The 20321-nt window shown below is 36.0% G+C and overlaps 2 protein-coding genes across 4 annotated transcripts; both read right to left on the reverse strand.

Moving 5' to 3' along the window:
- Positions 1 to 2491: 2491 nt before the first annotated feature.
- LOC136219788 (peroxiredoxin-2F, mitochondrial) lies at positions 2492 to 10178 on the reverse strand. Its single transcript, XM_066007328.1, has 4 exons — positions 9918 to 10178; positions 9791 to 9820; positions 9299 to 9457; positions 2492 to 2926 (listed from the first exon to the last, which is right to left on the reverse strand). Exons 1-4 carry the CDS (start codon positions 10131 to 10133, stop codon positions 2726 to 2728), a joined length of 606 nt encoding a protein of 201 aa, XP_065863400.1. The 5' UTR covers positions 10134 to 10178; the 3' UTR covers positions 2492 to 2725.
- Positions 10179 to 11253: 1075 nt separating this feature from the next.
- Positions 11254 to 14489, reverse strand: LOC136219789 (somatic embryogenesis receptor kinase 2-like). 3 transcript variants are annotated; one of them, XM_066007329.1, is made up of 5 exons: positions 14352 to 14489; positions 13755 to 13830; positions 13278 to 13637; positions 12724 to 13118; positions 11254 to 11863 (listed from the first exon to the last, which is right to left on the reverse strand). In XM_066007329.1, the coding sequence occupies exons 2-5, from the start codon at positions 13801 to 13803 to the stop codon at positions 11549 to 11551; spliced, it is 1119 nt and encodes a 372-aa protein (XP_065863401.1). In that variant the 5' UTR covers positions 13804 to 13830; positions 14352 to 14489; the 3' UTR covers positions 11254 to 11548. The 3 variants fall into 3 exon arrangements, with proteins under 3 accessions (XP_065863401.1, XP_065863402.1, XP_065863403.1); XM_066007330.1 differs by having other exon boundaries at positions 13755 to 13858; positions 14352 to 14433; XM_066007331.1 differs by lacking the exon at positions 14352 to 14489 and having other exon boundaries at positions 13755 to 14283.
- Positions 14490 to 20321: the final 5832 nt, after the last annotated feature.

Genomic DNA, 20321 nt, shown 5'->3' on the forward strand with positions numbered 1-20321 from the left:
CCCAATCCTCGGTTCAAGCTTTCTTAGTCTAAACCAAATTTCGCCATTGTTAAGTTCTTCAAAGCTTCAAGCATTTTCCGTGAAACCAAGATCACCGAAACCCCATTTTCGAGTCATTCTTAGTTTACACACCTATTCCAAATCATATTTGGGAACTTTTTATTGATCTCAATCAATTAAAAAGACCCAGAAACAAGCTTTTGAGTTTTTCATCATTGAAAAATTCATCAAACAACCTTTCTCGTGAGCCGTTTTCCAAATTTTATTTAGAGTTAGTTAGCTGATCGTTTTAGCCCAAATTAATTTTAATCTCTTTATTGACATCAATTCTAGAACTCTCAATTTTTATTTCGTAAAAAATGACATCCTATAGCCTTCTAAATCGCCCCTAAAGTACCCTCCACGAAACAGAATCAAGCTTTTGGTTTTTTCAACCATCAAACAATTATTTTGTCGCTCAATTTTCAATAATTTATTCCGACTCATTTACTCGACCTTTTTCTGAAATTCCAGTTCTAAACCCTTCCCTTGCACACTAACTTTAAATACTAGCCTTGGTGGTAAATTTCTACTCAAGTCCCTAAACTCTCTGAATTACTTCAAATTTGCCCAGCACTACCCGGACAACGCAACAGCCCCTGAGCCGATTTTCTGGAGGTCCAATCCTCAATTTCACGCATCCCAACGATATCAAGGAGATTGGTTAATTTTATTTTATCCCGTACATATTTGTTTTTGTGACTTATTTACATTTCTAGCTTTAAAGTTATTATTTCTTTTTAAGTTGTAATTTTCATGCTTTATTATTATTTGTAATACAAAAAACATTGAAAAATATTTACAAAATCAATAAAAATATGAAAGAAAATTAAAAAAAATTTATATTTTTGTGTCGTTTTATTACTTTATTTTTTGGTACTTATATTTAAAAATTGTTTTTCCGACCGACCTGTCAAGTAACGTCGGGGCCCAAGACCGTTGTTTTTATTTTCAGTCCTTGTAACGGTCGTCAATCGCTTTTCGTTTAGAATTCAAGTAATTTAGACGCACTTTATATATTTATTTTATTCAATTACCATTTTACCCTTTGAGAATTAGCTTCTCTGGCACGCCCGCATTATTTTTACCATTTTTAATTCCCGCAAACGCGTATCAAGGTTGAAAATTGGGATATTTCGAAAATATCGCCAACAATTTTTGGCACGCCCAATGGGACCTAAAAAACATTTTTTTTATTAGTACCAAAACTATGGTTTCTTAAGCTTTGCCAAAAAATTTTAAAAAATTTTTTTTTTTTTCATAACAATTATTATTTGTGTCGCACTCATTTTTTTCGCCCCACTTCACTAAATTATTGTAATACAATATTATTGTAATAAACACATGAAGGATCAATATAATTATCAAATTAAAACAAAATAAAAAAAAGTTGATATTAAAAAAATATATTTTCAAACTTATTTGAATAAGTCCTATTAATTTTGCACTATAAAAGGGTAAGAAATACCACTTTTATGGAGTTAAGTGGGTAAATATGACATTCGATGAGTTGTGGAGGGGTAAAATGACCAATTTGGACAAGTTAAAGGAATGAGAAATACCATTTTTAAGTAATTAAAATGGGTAAATAGGACATTCGATGAGTTGAAGGAGTAAAATGACTAATTTGAATAAGTTAAAGGGGGTGGAGGAACATTAGGCCTATTTTAAAACTGATCTAATTTGGATGCGTTAACGGTAAATTGTACCATTTCCGCAAAACCATTAGGACAAATTTGGACCTTGTCCATCAATTGTTATGGTGATACATGGATAAATTACACCATGGTCCCTCAACTTTGCCCTTTCATTATGATTTCTGAATTTTAAAATCGGACATTATAACCCATGAATTTTGCACTTTACTAACATAATAACCTCTTACCGCAAGTAAAATTTACGGATGACGATCTCAAAATGAAAAAAACACACTAAGAAATAAAGATGTTTAAAATCACATTTCCAATGAAACTAATGCTTTCGATTTTCCAAATCACCATTTTCCGAACGTTTTCTCTCTAAACAATAATTTTCTTCCTTCCAATCATATAACAACTAAATGACCTGGAGAAAAAAAAAAAAGCTCGTGAATTAAAAATGCTTAGAACATTATTTTCATCCTTTCTACAATGGAATGTTAGCTGCTATTGAAGCGAATCATTATATTAATAAGGTGTAAAGTCCAGAGCCACAATCAAAGCAAAAACATTTGAAGAGCCATGGATGTAATTTATCCATGATAAATGTAAATAATAATGAAAAATAAAAAATTATAACCTAATTATCCCAAGTTAAGTTTAAAGTAAGGCTTGATGTAAAAAAATTATAACATTAGGAGCTTAACAATATATTTAGGTCATGCACATTTAACTGAGTTTAAAGTCTATTCCACTAGCTAAGAGATCAATGTGTGTGCATTAAATTGATAGATGATAGGCTTAATCGGAAAAAAAAAAAAAAAAATCAAGGACCTCGTTATAAAAGATAAACATGGTGAAATATTTACAGCAATGGTTCAAGTTAATCATGATCTTTTTCCCCTGTAAATGTAGATATCTGGAAAGATATTATAGTTCTTGAATCAACATGAGTTATGCTAGAAGTTTTTATTACCCGAATAGTCTGGAATTCAACATAGAGTGAGTGATACACTATGCTTGTTGTTTTAACTGAATTGAAAGCAGAATCAGATCTGTCCCAAAATAACCTCTCCACCAGAAACCTTGAAGTCAGATGGAGCTTCCTCTACATTAACAACCTTCACCTTTCCATCTTCCACATATGCAGACCATCTTTCGGAACGAGGACCAAGCAAAGCAACTGATAGGTCTTTGTCCAGCTCCAAGCTTTTGTGGAAGCTCCCATCAAAATCCCCATAAAATGCAATCTATGATTGAATTAGGCAAAGAAAAACAGAAAATGATAAACACTCAAGTTAACAGTGGAGATCGGTAGAGTTTTCGTTGTTAATAAGGAAACATGCTCTCCAGCTTTTCATTTGAACAACAGTATTTCATTATGTTCTCAATCTAATTGAATATCTCCCACTTTTACTCAACAATTTGAAGGTATACCAAAATGTTAAGTAGAGATATTCAAAATAATACATATTCCATACAAATATGTGCCTGAATTAATTTTACACTCTAAGATATGCTAGAACCTGAATACACTTATATGCCTCGCACACAAAGTACTTGTACATTCACAAGAATTTCTATTAGCTATAGAAGAAGCAATAAAATTGTATTTTCCTATATCTGGTGTTTTAGTTGTTTCGATTTCCTATATCTGCAAAATCTCAAGATAGAGTGACTACAAATAACTACAGAAGTGTCCCAGTCTTCAACTATTAGCTCTAGGGGATACTTTTCTATTACTTCATAACCAACATACAAAAGTTATAAATATGGCCTTAGACAATCGTGCTTGGTATGTAAAAACATGCAGATAAATAAGCTGTATGAGAGAGAACGATTGTTTACAAGAGCATCTTCTATTGTTGGGAAAATAAAAGATGTGAATGAGAGCATAAGATAATTGAATGGGTGAATGAATGCGTGTTTCAAGTAATGAATTATAAGAATTCTAAATGCAAAAGTTGTACGCATCGAGTAATATAAAAATGTGGTAACCTGCTAGTGTATACTATTTTACAAGTAATCATGAGGAATAAGTTATAACTAGGTTATTTTGAGTCCGGCAATTGAATGTACAACCCCAAGTACACATCTCCTACGTTTCAGCCATAATTACTTAGTAATGCCTCTTCACAAACATGTAAACCAGCAACTCAAGCTCTACTTAAAGTAACATTCTACTTCTTCAAGACAACGTCTCAACATCTTGTGCTTTTCCTGGGATCTGTTGGAATTAATGAAAGATAAAATAATAAACAATCGAAAAAACACAGATTTACGTGGTTCACCAACGTTGTGTTGGCTAGTCCACGGGCAAAAGGAGAATAGTATTATTAGGAGGCGAAAATCAGATTACAATGATTAGGTTACATAATGGGGTATTTATAATACCCAATCTAACCTAATCCCACTAGGAACCCATGATCCTAATCCCACTAGGAACCCATGATCCCAATCCCAATCCAACTAGGAACCCATGATCCCAATCTAACTAGGAACCTATGATCCTAATCCAACTAGGAATCTGAAACCCAATACTACTCCGAATAGGAAACACTGATTCAAGGCATTACGACAAATCTCCACCTTGACTTGAATCCTCCTGAAAACATAACAGATGCACCCATGACAGTGCCAGATGAACAGACTTCTCCCTCTGCCTCAGAGTCGGCCCCACAGGGCAACTAATAATCTCTGACGTTTAGCAAGTCCAAACAGTGTTGAAACTTGCTCTGTGGAACAGACTTGGTAAACATGTCAGCCGGGTTGTCAGCAGTGCCTACCTTCTTCACCTTGACCCTCTTCTCACTTCTCAGAAAATGATACCTCACATCTATATGCTTGGTCCTCTCATGATGAACCTGATCCTTGGCTAAACAGATTGCACTCAAGCTGTCACAATACACTGTAGCCTGATCATGATGTAGACCAAGATCACTAACCAGTCCTTTAAGCCAAATCCCCTCCTTAGCAGCTTCAGTCAGTGCCATATACTCTGCTTCCGTTGTAGACAAAGTAACTGTAGGCTGCAAAGTAGCTTTCCAACTGACAACTGAACCGCCAAGAGTGAAAACATAACCAGTCATAGATCTTCTACTGTCAACATCTCCAGCATAATCAGAGTCTGAAAAACCTGTCACCAAACACTCTGTATCACCTCCATAAATGAACCAACGTCAGATGTACCTTTTAGGTACCGAAAGATCCTCTTCACAGCTTGCCAATGCTCCTTGCCAGGTTCACCCATAAACCTGCTAACAACACTAACAGACTGCGCAAGATCAGGTCTAGTGCAGACCATTGCATACATCAAGCTTCCTACTGCACTAGCATAGGGAACTCGAGACATATACTCCTTCTCTTCAGCAGACTTAGGTGCAAAAGCAATAGACAGATGTGCACTTGCAGCACTAGGAGTATCTATGGGCTTTGCGGTAGACATGCCAAATCTTGACAAGATCTTCTGAATATAGCCCTTCTGTGACAGAAAAAGTTTCCTTTTGCTTCTGTCCCTGTAAATCTCTATTCCCAGAATTTTCTGAGCTGCACCTAAATCCTTCATCTCGAACTCTGCACTGAGAAGACCCTTCAACTTCTGAATGTCGTGCTTCTTCCTTGGAGCTATCAACATGTCATCTACATACAACACCAGATAGATAAAAGACTCATCTTCCAGTTTATTGTAATAGACACAACAATCATATGGGCTCCTGGTGTAGCCCAGCTGCATCATGTAGCTGTCAAACCTCTTATACCACTGCCTAGGAGACTGCTTAAGTCCATACAAGGACTTCTTCAACTTGCAAACATAATTCTCCTTCCCAGGAATCTGGAAACCATCTGGTTGGGTCATGTAGATCTCTTCCTCCAAATCTCCATGCAGAAAGGCTGTCTTTACATCAAGTTGCTCAAGCTCCAAATCCTGATGTGTAACTATAGCTAGCAACACTCTAATAGAGGTGTGTCTGACTACTGGTGAGAATATCTCATTATAATCCACTCCCTCTCTTTGATTGAAACCTCTAGCAACAACTCTAGCCTTATACTTGACTCCCTCTGCAGGTGATATCCTTTCCTTTATCTTGAGAACCCACTTGCAAGTAATAATCTTTCTCCCTGGAGGTGGTATGACTAAATCCCATGTTTGATTCTTATGAAGGGATTCCATCTCATCTCCCATAGCAGCAAGCCATTTCTCAGAATCGGTGCCTGAAACAGCTTCTTGGTAAGTTGATGGTTCACGAGTGTCCACCTCTTCAGCAACCTGTAGTGCATAGCCCACCATGTCCTCATACCTCTTAGGTGGCCTAACTCCAACCCTCCTTAGTCGATCTTGAGCTAAGCTACGATGTGTAGCTTCAGATGGTTGAGAAACTGATGGTGTAGATTTTGGTAGCTCTATTTCTGCTTCCAACTCTTGTTCCTTCAAGCCACTCTCACTCTGTATGACCTGAAACTCCACCTGTTTATCAATGCTATCAGTTTCTGTTGCAGTTGTAGGCTTCACAATGGGTCTAAGCACAGATTTTTCGTCAAAGACTACATTTCTGCTCAAAATGACCCTTTTTTCTGATGGAGACCAGATCCTGAAGCCTTTAACTCCATCTCCATAGCCTACGAACACTCCTTTCTTGGCTCTTGGCTCTAGCTTACCCTTATTAACATGGTAGTAAACTGTGCACCCAAAAGCTTTCAAATTTAAGTAATCAGCAACCTTTCCTTACCACATTTCTGTAGGCGTCTTGAGCTATATGCCGGTGTGTGGTCCGCGGTTAATCAGATAACATGCTGTGTTCACCGCTTCAGCCCAGAATCTTCTATCTAACCCAGCGTTAGAGAGCATGCACCTCACCCTCTCCAGTAATGTCTGGTTCATTCGTTCAGCTACACCATTCTGTTGCGGTGTATTCCTGACTGTGTGATGTCGAGCAATCCCTTCATCCTTACAGAACTGATCAAACCCAGACGAGCCGAATTCCAGACCATTATCAGTTCGCAGCCTCTTTATCTTCTTTCCTGTTTGGTTTTCCACCAATGCTTTCCACTGCTTGAAATTCTTGAAAGCTTCACTTTTATGCTTCATCATAATGACCCAAGTCATCCTTGAATAATCATCGATCAGACATAAAATATTTGTGACCTCCCAAAGACTCAACTCGAGATGGACCCCAACAATCAGAGTGGATGTAATCAAGTGTGTCTTTTGTTATGTGAATAGCTTTGGGAAACTTGCTGCGATGTAGTTTCCCAAAGACACAGTGTTCACAAAGCTCCAGACTTTTGACCTTATGACCATCAAGAAGATCATCCTTTGATAGAATCTGCATCCCTCTTTCGCCCATATGACCAAGTCTCATATGCCATATCCTCCTGGTCAATCTCTGACGATGCAGCATTAGCTGAACCTGTAACAGTGGAACCTTGCAGGAAATACAAAGTACCATGCTTCACACCTTTCAGAATCACATCAGAACCTTTATAGACATGTAGAACTCCATCTTTTCCTGACCAGCTGAGACCCCTGCTGTCTAATAGACTCAGAGATATCAGATTCTTCGTCATCAATGGAACATGCCTGACTTCGTTCAACGTGTAGAACTTACCATCATGTGTCCTCAACTTGATCGAGCCTATTCCAACTGCTTTGCAGACATGACTATTAGCCATTGAAATGCTACCTCCATCTACCTGCTTATAAGTTGAAAACCACTCTCTCCTTGGACAAATATGATAAGATGCTCCAGAATTAAGAACCCACACATTAGAGTGATGAGTGTGTCCATCAGCAACTAGAGCAATATCATTTTCAGAGCTGGTGTCACCATCTGCTACAGCAGCAGAACCTGGTTGATTTTCTGATTTCTTCTTCTTCTTTGGACAATCAGTTTTCCAATGTCCTTTCTCCTTACAATAATTACAGGTGTCGTCTGGCTTGGGACCCTTTGAGAACGGCTTCTTAGACTTCTTCTTTCCACCGTTTCCCTTTCCCTTACTACCGCTGGCAAACAGGCCAGAGGCCTGATTATCTACACCTGTATTGCTCGCCTTATGACGCAACTCCCTGTTATAAAGAGATGACCTAACTTCTTCCAGAGTCACAGAATCTTTACCAACAATAAATGATTGAACAAAATTCTCATATGAAAGCGGTAAAAACACCAACAGAATCAAAGCAGCATCTTCATCTTCAATTTTCACATCAATATTACGTAATTCTAGTAATAATGTGTTCAATTGATCTAAATGATCCCTGAGTTGCGTACCTTCCTGCATTCGCAGGCCAAACAGACGTTGTTTCAGAAGAAGTTTGTTCGTTAGAGATTTTGTCATGTATAAGCTCTCTAACTTCATCCACAGACCGGCAGCAGTCTCTTTGTCTGAGACCTCAGTGATGACGTCATCTGCGAGGCACAACATAATTGTTGAATGTGCCTTTTCTTCTAGAATCGTCATCTCAGCAGTGACTTCTCCCGTTGCCTTCTTCAACGGCGTCCACAGACCTTGTTGTTTTAACAAAGCCCGCATCTTGATCTGCCGTAGACTGAAACTATTTCTCCCAGTAAACTTTTCGATTTTCACGTTCATCGCAGACATCTTTCTCTCCAGAAAACAAAACCCCGATCGGAAACCGAAAGCTCTGATACCAGTTTGTTGTGCGGAATTAATGAAAGATAAAATAATAAACAATCGAAAAAACACAGATTTACGTGGTTCACCAACGTTGTGTTGGCTAGTCCACGGGCAGAAGGAGAATAGTATTATTAGGAGGCGAAAATCAGATTACAATGATTAGGTTACATAATGGGGTATTTATAATACCCAATCTAACCTAATCCCACTAGGAACCCATGATCCTAATCCCACTGGGAACCCATGATCTCAATCCCAATCCAACTAGGAACCTATGATCCCAATCCAACTAGGAACCCATGATCCTAATCCAACTAGGAATCTGAAACCCAATACTACTCCGAATAGGAAACACTGATTCAAGGCATTACGACAAGTTTGTTATGCGGAATTAATGAAAGATAAAATAATAAACAATCGAAAAAACACAGATTTACGTGGTTCACCAACGTTGTGTTGGCTAGTCCACGGGCAGAAGGAGAATAGTATTATTAGGAGGAAAAAATCAGATTACAATGATTAGGTTACATAATGGGGTATTTATAATACCTAATCTAACCTAATCCCACTAGGAACCCATGATCCCAATCTCAATCCAACTAGGAACCTATGATCCCAATCCAACTAGGAACCCATGATCCTAATCCAACTAGGAATCTGAAATCCAATACTACTCCGAATAGGAAACACTGATTCAAGGCATTACGACAGGATCTCAACCAAGCTCTGATACCACAATATTGAGATGCAAAATAGACCATGTATACCAACTTCAATTGTATTTCAACACAAAGACAAAACAATAATAAATTTTATCACGATGTCGGTAACCAACCGATATACCCATTTGGTCAAAAGGTCACTCATATAGTCTTATCATGCTAATTTTGGAAATAAGAAATAGGTCTAATAACCATTCAAGAAACCATAAGAATATTGAGTGGCAGTGACATCAATTCACAGCCGTAGGAATCAAGGGAACAACTTACCGTTTCATTCGCTTGAAGTTTGTCTGCCCAAGCATTCATAACATATGGATCATTAACAGCTACACAGATCACTGAATCAATTCCTTTTGCCTTGAATTTATCAATGTTGTTCTTGTAACTTGGTACATGCTGCTGTGAGCAAACCCCTGTATATGCACCCTAAAGGTAGGAATTGCAAAATCCATCACATTAATTATGTAATTTCCCAAGAAAAAAGAAAGGACAGCAACAAATAAGTTCACATATGATGTACAAATACAGCTCTCCGCAATTTAAAAAAAAAAATTGCTTAAAGAGACTATAATTCCAATCCTATGTTTTGACAGTTATTTTATTCCCATAAACTGATAAAACAATGAAAAAGAGAACTTCCATTTCAAAGCAGACAATTAGCCAACTGTGAATTGATCATACTTAACAATTGGCAATTCACAATTAGTCAAGTACAAGAAAATAAATCAAAAGAAAATAGCAAACAAAAAGATCACTTACAGGGAGACCAAAAATGACAACCTTCTTCCCCTGCAATTGCAAATATCAAAATATTAGAAAAACAAGGGAATGAAAGAGAAATACAAGTAAAGCAAGCTTCATTTTTCATTTTCGGTGATATACAAACCTTGAAAAGATCTCTAAGAGAAGTAGTGGAAAACTTAGAGGAGACACCCTCATCCCAGCTTCGGGCTTTCTGGAGGGAAACATCCGGTGCAGCCGAGACTATGTCGATGCCCACTGCAAGCTTTGCATAAGACCTCGATGCCCCTCCGATCCGGAGAGCATCGAACATTGGCTTGAATGCCGAGGAGCCGGTTCGCCTGAGGATCGCAGCTGCCATAGCTTAATCTATAGTTGTTAGTATGGAACTGGTAGCTTTTCTGGTTGGGGTTTAACTGGTTCTTGAAGTTGCTTTCGACGATGGATCAGTCCTTATTGGGCTCATTTGAATGAGTCTAAACCCAGGTATGAGGTAAGACCGGCCCATCATAAAAAAAAAAACTAGACAGGAAGGAATAGTACTGACTCATACTAAAGCCAGAACAATTATCCGTAAACATAATATCTCCAATGCTAGCACGAGAACACCACACTCGTGATGATCCAACGAAAATGATCTGTAAAACTCGCTATCTAATTAGCTATCCAATTACCTTCTTTTATAGGTATGGGCAAAATTTAGTTCTTAATTACGATTTCTAAGCTAGTAGCAACCTTTAACAATCCAAGCAAGCAAATGAGAAACAACAGTTCCCTTTGAAATGAAATCGATAATAACCCGAGAATATAACACGACGGAATCCCTTCCTCACGCCAATTAAAGCCCAAAGAATAGCCCTCACATCTCGGCTAAAAGAGCATTGCAAATCCAACATTAGCAATAAACTCACCAAGCCATCCGCTACTAGAGTCTCTCAAAAGAGCATCCGCTAAACTCCCTTTTGAGGCACTATCGATATTTAATTTTACCCCACCGTCCTAAAGAGTATTGAAGCATGAATTATTATAGGCTTGGTAAAAGAAGACCAAGTATTGGCGATCAGGACGAGACAGTCGAAGGCAGCCATCAATATTTAATTTTATCCCACCGTCCTCAGATGAATTCCATTTAATCCAAAGAGTATTGAAGCATGAATTATTATTAGAACGATTGATACACCAGCAATTGCAGTTTATTGCCCTCAAATTAGGTATCAATATGATATTCAATTAGGTATTAATATTGATACCTAATTTTAGGGCATGCTAAATTTATCTACTGACATTAGTTGTTTGTTGATAGTTGTATGGTATTGTTGGTTATCGGAGATATTAAATAAATAGCTATAAATAGTGGTTTATCAATTATAACTAAACACTGTATATCTACAATTGAGATTATAAAAATAAAATACTACAAAAAGTACAACTACACTGAACAAATGAATTTATCAAAACTAAATTCAGGGCCAAAATTCAAATAACTTTATGCAAATAAAATGAAATTTTATTTCACATAGTAGCAAAATTTACATATTTTTGTTCATGAAAAACAAAGATAACTAAAAAAAAGAGAAAAAAATCACAGTAATAACTACATTGGTGTTGGTAGTTTGATGAAAAATTGTTTATGATGAGTGAGACATAGAAAAATTTCTAAAATAGTTCGAGATTAAACTGAATCTAAACCATTCAAATGTTGACACATTAGCACAATTATTAATGTGTCAACATTTGAATAGTCCAAGATAAGTTAATCTGGGTGGAGGAGGAAGTTTATCGTGGACCGGATAACTCGATTGCCGATAAAAGCTCAGTTGAGTCGGTAACATCGAAAGAAATGGGTTGAAACAAAAATTTAGAGCTTTGACCAGAACCCTCCATCTCTACCCATTCTTCCCATCTTTCACTTAATCCATACCCTTCCAACATTCCTACAACTTGTCCCATTTTAGGCCTGTAAATTGGGGAGCTTTGTGTGCAAAGCAATGCAACTTTAATCAACTCCTCCATCTCTGCTTCTATATAGTTCCCCTGCAGATCTGGATCAGCCATCACCTCTGTATTCTTCTCTTTCAACACTTGTTTCACCTGTTTCAAGTTTCAAGTTTCAATCACAATGCCACTATATTCAAAACATGTATTGCAAGACATGACTCAATACTGTGTAGATATTGTTAGCTTCACTTTGAAACACATTTTTTCTCTTTTAAGGTAGCTCCGAGATAAATGGCTTGAGCAAACAGCTAGTGACGAATCCAAAATTTACTGATAGGAGGTGCTTGGGGCTCTCTCTAGTGATCTATAAATGCTTCATTTATATTTTTTTTTAGTTGGTTTTGCACAAAATAAATTAAAGTTTTGTACACTGCCTCCATGGAGTTATCAGCATTTTCCGGTGTTAGTGGATGCTCAAGTCTCCCTTGGATCCATCCCTGCACGCAATGGTCCTAACGAATGACGACTGGATAAGAATGGATTAAATCTCACGTCGGAAATAGAGAGTGTGTGATTATATTAGTAAGGCTAAATACATTAAGCGTTTGGATTCTTAAATTTTAGAGAAATCTTATTAGCCTCTTCACTTTATTCAAAATGATATATTGACCATCTAAACTTAGATAAAATGACAAATTAGTTCCCTAAATTCATTTTTCATGAACTTGGTTAAAATGATACACTTTTCGGCTATGTTGCCACATAGCAATATGAGGTTAATCATGTCAATAACAAGCAAGTTTCAGAGGGTAATGAGACACCCTTAAAGTTCAAAGTATCAATCATTTTTTTGCGCCAAGTTCAGAGCCGTAATATATTCTTCTTATTAGTAAAGTATGTATCTAATAGATGCAGACGTGTTTTAAATCCTCGAAGTATAGAGAATGAGACTTTAACTAAAGCAACATGTAGTGATCATATTGGATAGCATGTAGTGAAGTTGGATAGCATACCCAATCAAGCAGAAAAAGATCATATTCAGCTGCAGTCCAGGAAAGATCAACAGCTTTCTGACCAGTGATCAACTCAAGAAGCATAATACCAAACCCATAAACATCAGTTTTGTCTGAACATAACCCAGTATATAGATATTCAGGAGCTATATGTCCTGCAGTTCCATAAACCTCAGTAGTAACATGAGTGTCATTATAATCCATCAATTTAGCAAGGCCAAAGTCTCCAACAACTGCTTCAAAATCCTCATCCAACAATATATTAGCAGCTTTAACATCTCTATGAATAATCTTGGGATTACATTCATCATGTAAATAACAAACTCCTCTTGCTGCTCCTAATGCTATCCTCTTTCTGGTTCCCCAATTTAGCACAGGTTGTGATTCTGCTCTCTCTGCAACCAAACAAACAACTCATGTGCATCAGTAATTCAATGTTGCACGGACACGGACGTGGATAATCTTCATAAAATAGCCTACACAGACACGAAACACAAAAACGCTACTAACTAGAAGTGTCAGTGCAACATAGATGGAAGAATGTTTAGTACTACCTCTTAAGTGAGAGGATAAACTTCCATTAGTCATGTATGGAAAAACCAGAAGTCTCTCAGTTGGTGTGAGGCAGAAGCCACGTAATCTAAGGACATTCCTATGTGTAGCCATGTTGAGGATTTCATTTGTTGTTTGAAATTGAATTTCTCCAGAAAATGTGGGCAGTCTTTCTAGTCTTTTTACAGCAACTAGAGAGCCCTCATCAAGTCTTCCCCTGTACACCTTGCCAAATCCTCCTCTGCCTAGTATGTTATCATTGTTGAAATCATTTGTCGCAGCTTTTAATTCTTCTAGAGAAAATCTTCTAAGGTGGCTCATATCTGGATCCGGATCCGGATGAACTTTCCGGTCACCTTCAGCTGCAAAAAAAATGTTATTTCTATAAAAAAAATATAGCTAGAAACGGTAACAGAAAGAGACACGCTAGCAACAAAAAGTTTCCGTCAAATGCTAAAAATCTCAGGCAAATGACTAACCAAATGATAGCATTCGAGGTTGCCTACAGCACCAATATGAAAGAGCCATAGCAGAGATATCTGCTGCAATTGTTCCCTGGAAAAAAATTCCAACAAAAATATGTCTGCAGAAATCACTAAAAAAGGCCAATGAGATTATTAAAGAAAGAATCTTGCAAACAGTGACGGAGTGACGGATTCAGGACTGATAGGAGTGCTTGGGAGGCTCTCTACTGATCCATAAGTGTTAAATTGATATTTTTTTAATGCTTTCGGAGAAAAAAAGTAATTTTAGCCTCCACTTACCAACTGTGCAATACAGTTGTGTTGGTGTAATTTCAAGTCTTATTAGCTAGTAAGAGCGCGGGAGGTTGAAGGGTGGCTGAACATGAAATCAAACATAAAAAAACAAAAAATTTCATTAGGGAGACTTGAAATTGCACTGTTTATGCTTTATAGCTATTTTTTTTTCTAATAATCATAATACTAAATTTACACCTATGCATCTTCTAATAAATTTTTGGATTCCAGCACGCATAAATTTTTGGATTCCAGCACGCATAAGCCCCCTGGCGTCCTGAATCCGTCACTGATTGCAAATAAGAGAAATAGAATTACCACAATTGAATGACAGACAGCAGCTGAAACCTTAAGTTAGAATTAAAATTAATTTCCTGACTGAGTGTAAGATTTGTATTTATATTCATGGTTGAAGAATCTGTTGTCCAGGTATAATTAATTGATTGTTTATTAGGAAAACCAAGAAGCACGAAAGCTAGAAGAAACGTGAAAGATGGGAATATGAAGACTTGAAGAAGACTTTGACTTGAGAGGCTCCATAATTAATTATTAGCATTGAAATTCTTGTGTGATTTTCTTGCTTGCTTCCTGCAATATTTTCTCATATTTTGACCATTATGTTGCATTCTCACTCAATAGCAGATGTAGTCAAAATATATGATGTGTATATGTATCCTCCGTGAAACAGCTTTCTTTTGCCTCTTTCCTTTAATAAGGAAATTTTGGCTTTTTGGTGAACTCCAAACATTTGTGTCAATGTGAATATAATAATTAACTTCATTATTATATTCTTAACCAAAATAATTAAATTTCCTGTTCAGGATTTAGTTTAATATGTAATGGTTTGTGAGATGAAGCATATTATTTGTATTTTCAACAAGAAATATATTCTTCATTGTGTGAACATTGAATAGAGAATCATTTTTTATGGACTAGTTTTTCTTCCCATATTGCTCTATGTTATATCTTGTATCCTAAGAGAAGGGGATAAGGAGTTCTTATATTATATGCACCAGTTTTCCATGTCACTTAGAGGATCCTCAATTCACATTTGACACGTGTATTTGACACGTGTATTGTGATCACATGTAATAATTAAAATAGTATGGCATCTTATAATATATATGGGTCCATGTTACACGTGTCAAAATATATATGGGGAGTTCTCTATTTAACATGGACAACCGGATGCTTCTAATAATTTACCGGAAACAAGATAGTAAAAGTTTTAAGTGGCATCTTTTATTTCCACCTACTAATTTCTATATTTGAAATAATTTCATAGCTCAAAGCTTTATTAATATTATCGTCTCTAATTTCTTTTTTTAATATAAAAATCCTTGAAATTTATATTATTATAATATTAAAGTCTAAATCAATAAAATATATATATATATATATATATATATATATATATATATATATATATATATATAATCATTTCATACATGGATAAGTTTGATTTAATCATGAATTTCTTATGGGATGGGTATAAAAATATTTCTAATGTTGGCACCTAATATCGATTTTTCCATTCACGTTTAAAATGATGCAATTTTACACACACAAAATTGACAAATTAAGTTAATTTCAGACATTATTAGAAAAAATACAAATATTTAATCAATTGAGTTATTTATTTTTATTTATATATCCACCAAAGTAAAACTTCAAATAAACTAAATCAATCCATAAAAAAGCGCTCAAAACATTATATTCATCCTAAATGTTTTCCCTTAATGTATTAATCCATAATATAATTGAGACGTCTCTTTAACTTGCCTAATCATGTATGGACTTATCCAACACTTGTTTTATCATACTTTATAGGTGTTTAAATTGTATAAACATGTCATCTTCCTCACTAAATATGGTCTTTAAAAACAACCACTCGTTCGGATTACTCTAAATAGATATAAAAAAAATTATTCTCGTTTCATAATATACATTAAAATCACACCTATATATACGTGTATAATAAGTTACTAATGAGTGATATGTAGTGACAATAGCAGAATTCGAAAAGACAATTTCTGAAATTGGTTCAACTTGTCAACTCTAGGAATAAAATTGCTGTCAATGGACAATACATATTTTATCTTATACCTTTTTTTATCCATATCATCACAATGAATTATGAACAAATACATATTTTACCCTCTTATTGCAACTATGAACAATATGATATTTCAGATTGCAGTAGTGTTCATATGGACCCTAATGACCACGGTGAATTTGGTCATTCACTGTTAGATGTAGGCTGATTAAAATCCTAAGGTGGAGATTCAAAGCATCTTAAGGTTTATATTTAATCAGCCTACATCTAATGGTGAATGACCAAATTCACGTGGTCATCAGGTCCATGTGAAAAATACTGTTTCAGATTGATTGAGGGAATGGTTGCAAGCTCCTTAGCCAATTGAGAGTTTTACTTAACCTACTAAAACATCTAGTAACTGGTGGAGGAAGTTGTGAAGGCATATGCGATGATCCTGGAGAAGAAAAACCCTAGGGAGAATTATTCATCTACATATATTATGCCAATTTACAACTTGAAATAAGAGGGAATGTTGAGATTTTGATTTAAAGTAAAATAATTAGTCGACTAAGTTTGAATTATTTGTTGAGGAAAAAAAAAGATAAGGGGTCAAAATAGGCTAAGGTTTTTGGAAAAGTATCAATTTATGCTCTACGTCTAAAATATCACCAATATAAACTTAAGGTTTACAAAATAGCATCAATTTAGTTTAGCCATCGTTAACGGAATATGACACACCATCTATTAAGTTCTACCAATTCAGTGTCACGTAACAATTTTAAAATGCTGCGCCGGATAAGGTAGTGTTGACTCCAGTATTTTAGAAGCCCTAGGTAAGGTCATTCCTTACATTTTTTGACCCTTGGTGAAAAAAGAGATAAGAAGCTTTTAATAAAAAAAATTGTACTTAAAAGTTTAAAATAGAAATTTGGCCTATTTGAGACTTAAAATATCATATTATTTGGTTATTTTCTAAGTATGAATGAGTTTTATTTGTTGGGTTTTTGGAGACTAATAGATAGGCCCAAATGAAGCGATGGGCCCAACTTCGTAGTATTATTTGTTTCAGACGGTTAGGGTTTCTTGAAGAGTATAAATGTAACCTCTTTCTCTGTAATCCGTATCTCTTGCATTATAGTGAAATATCCTGGTTTGGTAGTGCCCCCAGACATAGTCATTCATATTGAGTGGCGAACTGGGTAACCAATTCTTGTGTGATTACTTATTTTTCGTTTATCGTAATCGCATTTATTCCTAACATTATTAAGGTTGTAAATGAGCCGAGCCGCTCATGAGCAGCTCCGTGGTCGGTTCGATAAAAGCTCGGTTCGATTTGTAAATGAACCGATCGTGAGCACGATTTACTGGCTCGGTTCGTAAACGAGTCGAGCCAGGCCAATGCTCGACTCGAAAGCTCGTGAGCAAACTCGATTAGAACATTTATGAACAACTTTTAGTTTTGTAGAAAACTATATAGTTTTGTGTTAGCTCACAAATATCTAAACTTAATTTTATTTCATTTCCTATGAGATGAGTTCATTCACAAACATAATAAATGAGTAATAGATGAACTATTTGTAAGCATCTTGTTTATTTATTCATTAACTTTGCTTTTGAGGGCTTGTTTATATAAATAATTAAAGAGCTATTTACAAGCAAACTTCATAAATATAATTAACGATTTAGTCACAAACGATTTAGTCACCAAGTTCAAAGAGGATTTCGGGTTCGAAACAAGCTCGAAGCTCGACTCGGGGTCGTTTATTTTCTAATGAGTTGAGCCGAGCTTGAGCAAACCAAAGCTCGGCTCAGGCTCAAGCTCGCTAATTTTATAGCGAGCCGAGCTTGAGTAGGCCAAAGCTCGGCTAGACTCGGCTCGATTACAGCCCTAAGTATTATAACTAAATTTTAAAAAATTACTATATATAGAGTAAAAAACAATTTGGGCCCTCTTGGCTCAGGCCCTAGGCGGTCGCACTCCTGGCCTATGCTCAGGGCCGGTCCTGACTCTTGGCAGCTCCCATACTCCATTTTTTTACAAATTTAAATTTAATATATATGAAATATAATTAATTTTTGACTGAACAAAAAGAACCAATTGAAGATCAAACTTTTTGGAAATTTGTAAAGAACGAAACAATTAATTGATATATTATTATTATATTATGTACAAATTTATCCCTATCTTATTAGATGAATATTGATCTAACCCTTATGTACAAAAAAAAATCCAATTTCAAGCCTCGTTAATGAAAAATGATTTTTTATTTCATGTGCAATTTCAATCCAATAAGACTTTTCTGTTATCGAAAAAACTCATCATTCGTCAATGATATTGAAATAGTATTGTATGGTGAATCTTGACTTTAAAATTATATTATTTGATAAACAGATGCTGAATTTGCTTTCTCCAATAACCATATAGCTAAGTTTGTAACACATCTCTATTAATGTTAAGAGAAAAGTTGTAAAATAAAATTTGAAGACCCTTGTTATGCTATTGTTGTTAAGAGACGACGACTAACAAAAAAAAAAAGGAGACAATTTGTATTATAATTGAAATTAATCTTGAATTTTATAAAGAAAAAATTTAATTTTTTTTAATCGGAGGCCCTCCTACGCGGCCGCTTGGATAAGATACTAAAATAGGTCTAAGGTTTTTGGGAGTATCAATTTAGATACCACGCATAAAATAACGTCAATGTAAACTTAACGTTTACAAAATAATATCAATTTGAGTTTATCGTTTACAAAATATTATCAATTAAATTAACGTCACAATTAAACAAACACAACATGTTTGAAGTCAGTTAACTTCTAGTTCATGTGTCAATGTTTTTTGAAGTTCCTCTAAAACCACCATACAAAAACTGTTAGATATGTAATTATCTTGTTTAAGAAATATATTATTTGATTGATTTGCAATTATCTCATTAGCATAATTATAGGCATAATTATAGGTGTTAATTATCACATTAGCATAATTATAGGTATAATTATAGGCATAATTATAGGGCTTGGTTTTTGTAAACTCTTGGGCATTTATACACTCAATGATCAAAAGAAATCATCAAGGGTTCTACCTCTATTATGGTATCAGAACTTAAACTCTTACTGCTGCACTCGTCTTCCCTTTCTCTCTTGCTACTTTTTTTTAATCCAAAACCAACCATAACCGAAAAAGTATTCTCATTTGCTACTCTTCAAAAACCAATGCCTACTCCTTCTCCTAACTCAGGTCTACTCTCTCCCTCTATTTATTATTCTCCACCATCCATTCATAAAAACAATATAACCCTGCCACCTTCCCATAATATTCCAGCTACACACTCTTCCCATTTACCACCTATTACTCTCATACCGCCTCACACCTCACCCATACTATCTCATTCCAACTCGTTATTTCACTCGCCTCACCCCTCACCCAACTCACCCTCTTCTATATTAAATAACTCATCATATACTCCTGCCCACACCACTAATCCAACACCACATACTCCCCCCTACCGCCCCAATTATTCCCCTTGTCGCCCCCTCTCATCCTATGACTACTAGACCTCGCCATGGACCGATGAGCCCGCCCGCCCGGTCCGAGCCCAGGCCCATTTAGCCGAGCCTGGACACATAAAATTAGTGTCAGGCCCGGCCCGGCCCAAGCCCGATTAAGCCCGCCTAGTAAATGGACGGGCCTGGGCTATGTAAATACCCGGCGGGCCTGGCCCGGCCCGTTATATATATATATGTATTTATAAATTTCATTATATAAATTAAATGAGTCCATAAAAACCCTACATATATAAATTTATAGATAATTAAATAAGTAATCAGTATTTACAATTTACAATTAGTTTTCTAAGACTTATTAACTATTATGTTTATTATTTTTTATTAAAAAAAGTTAGTATTTTATTTTAATTGATTTTTTTTAATTTATATATGGGCTTGGACGGGCGGGCGGGCTTGAGATTCCTTTTTTAGGCCCGAGCCCACCCGAGCCCGAGCCCGACTATATTAGTGTGGGCTTGGGCTGGGCTTGGGCTTATCATATTTGATCACAAGCCCGACAAGCCCGGCCCGAGCCCGACCCAGCTCGGTCCATGCCGAGGTCTAATGACTACCCGAGCCCAATATGGTATCTTCAAACCTCGTTGTTTTCTAAACCTTCACACAAGCACTCCTAAACCTATTTCTCCCATACCCACAAATCCCTCATTTGCATTACGTGACCCAAATTGGAAACTTGCTATGAC

This window comes from Euphorbia lathyris, chromosome 2, assembly GCF_963576675.1.
Source record: "Euphorbia lathyris chromosome 2, ddEupLath1.1, whole genome shotgun sequence".
NCBI classification, from domain to species: Eukaryota; Viridiplantae; Streptophyta; class Magnoliopsida; order Malpighiales; family Euphorbiaceae; genus Euphorbia; species Euphorbia lathyris.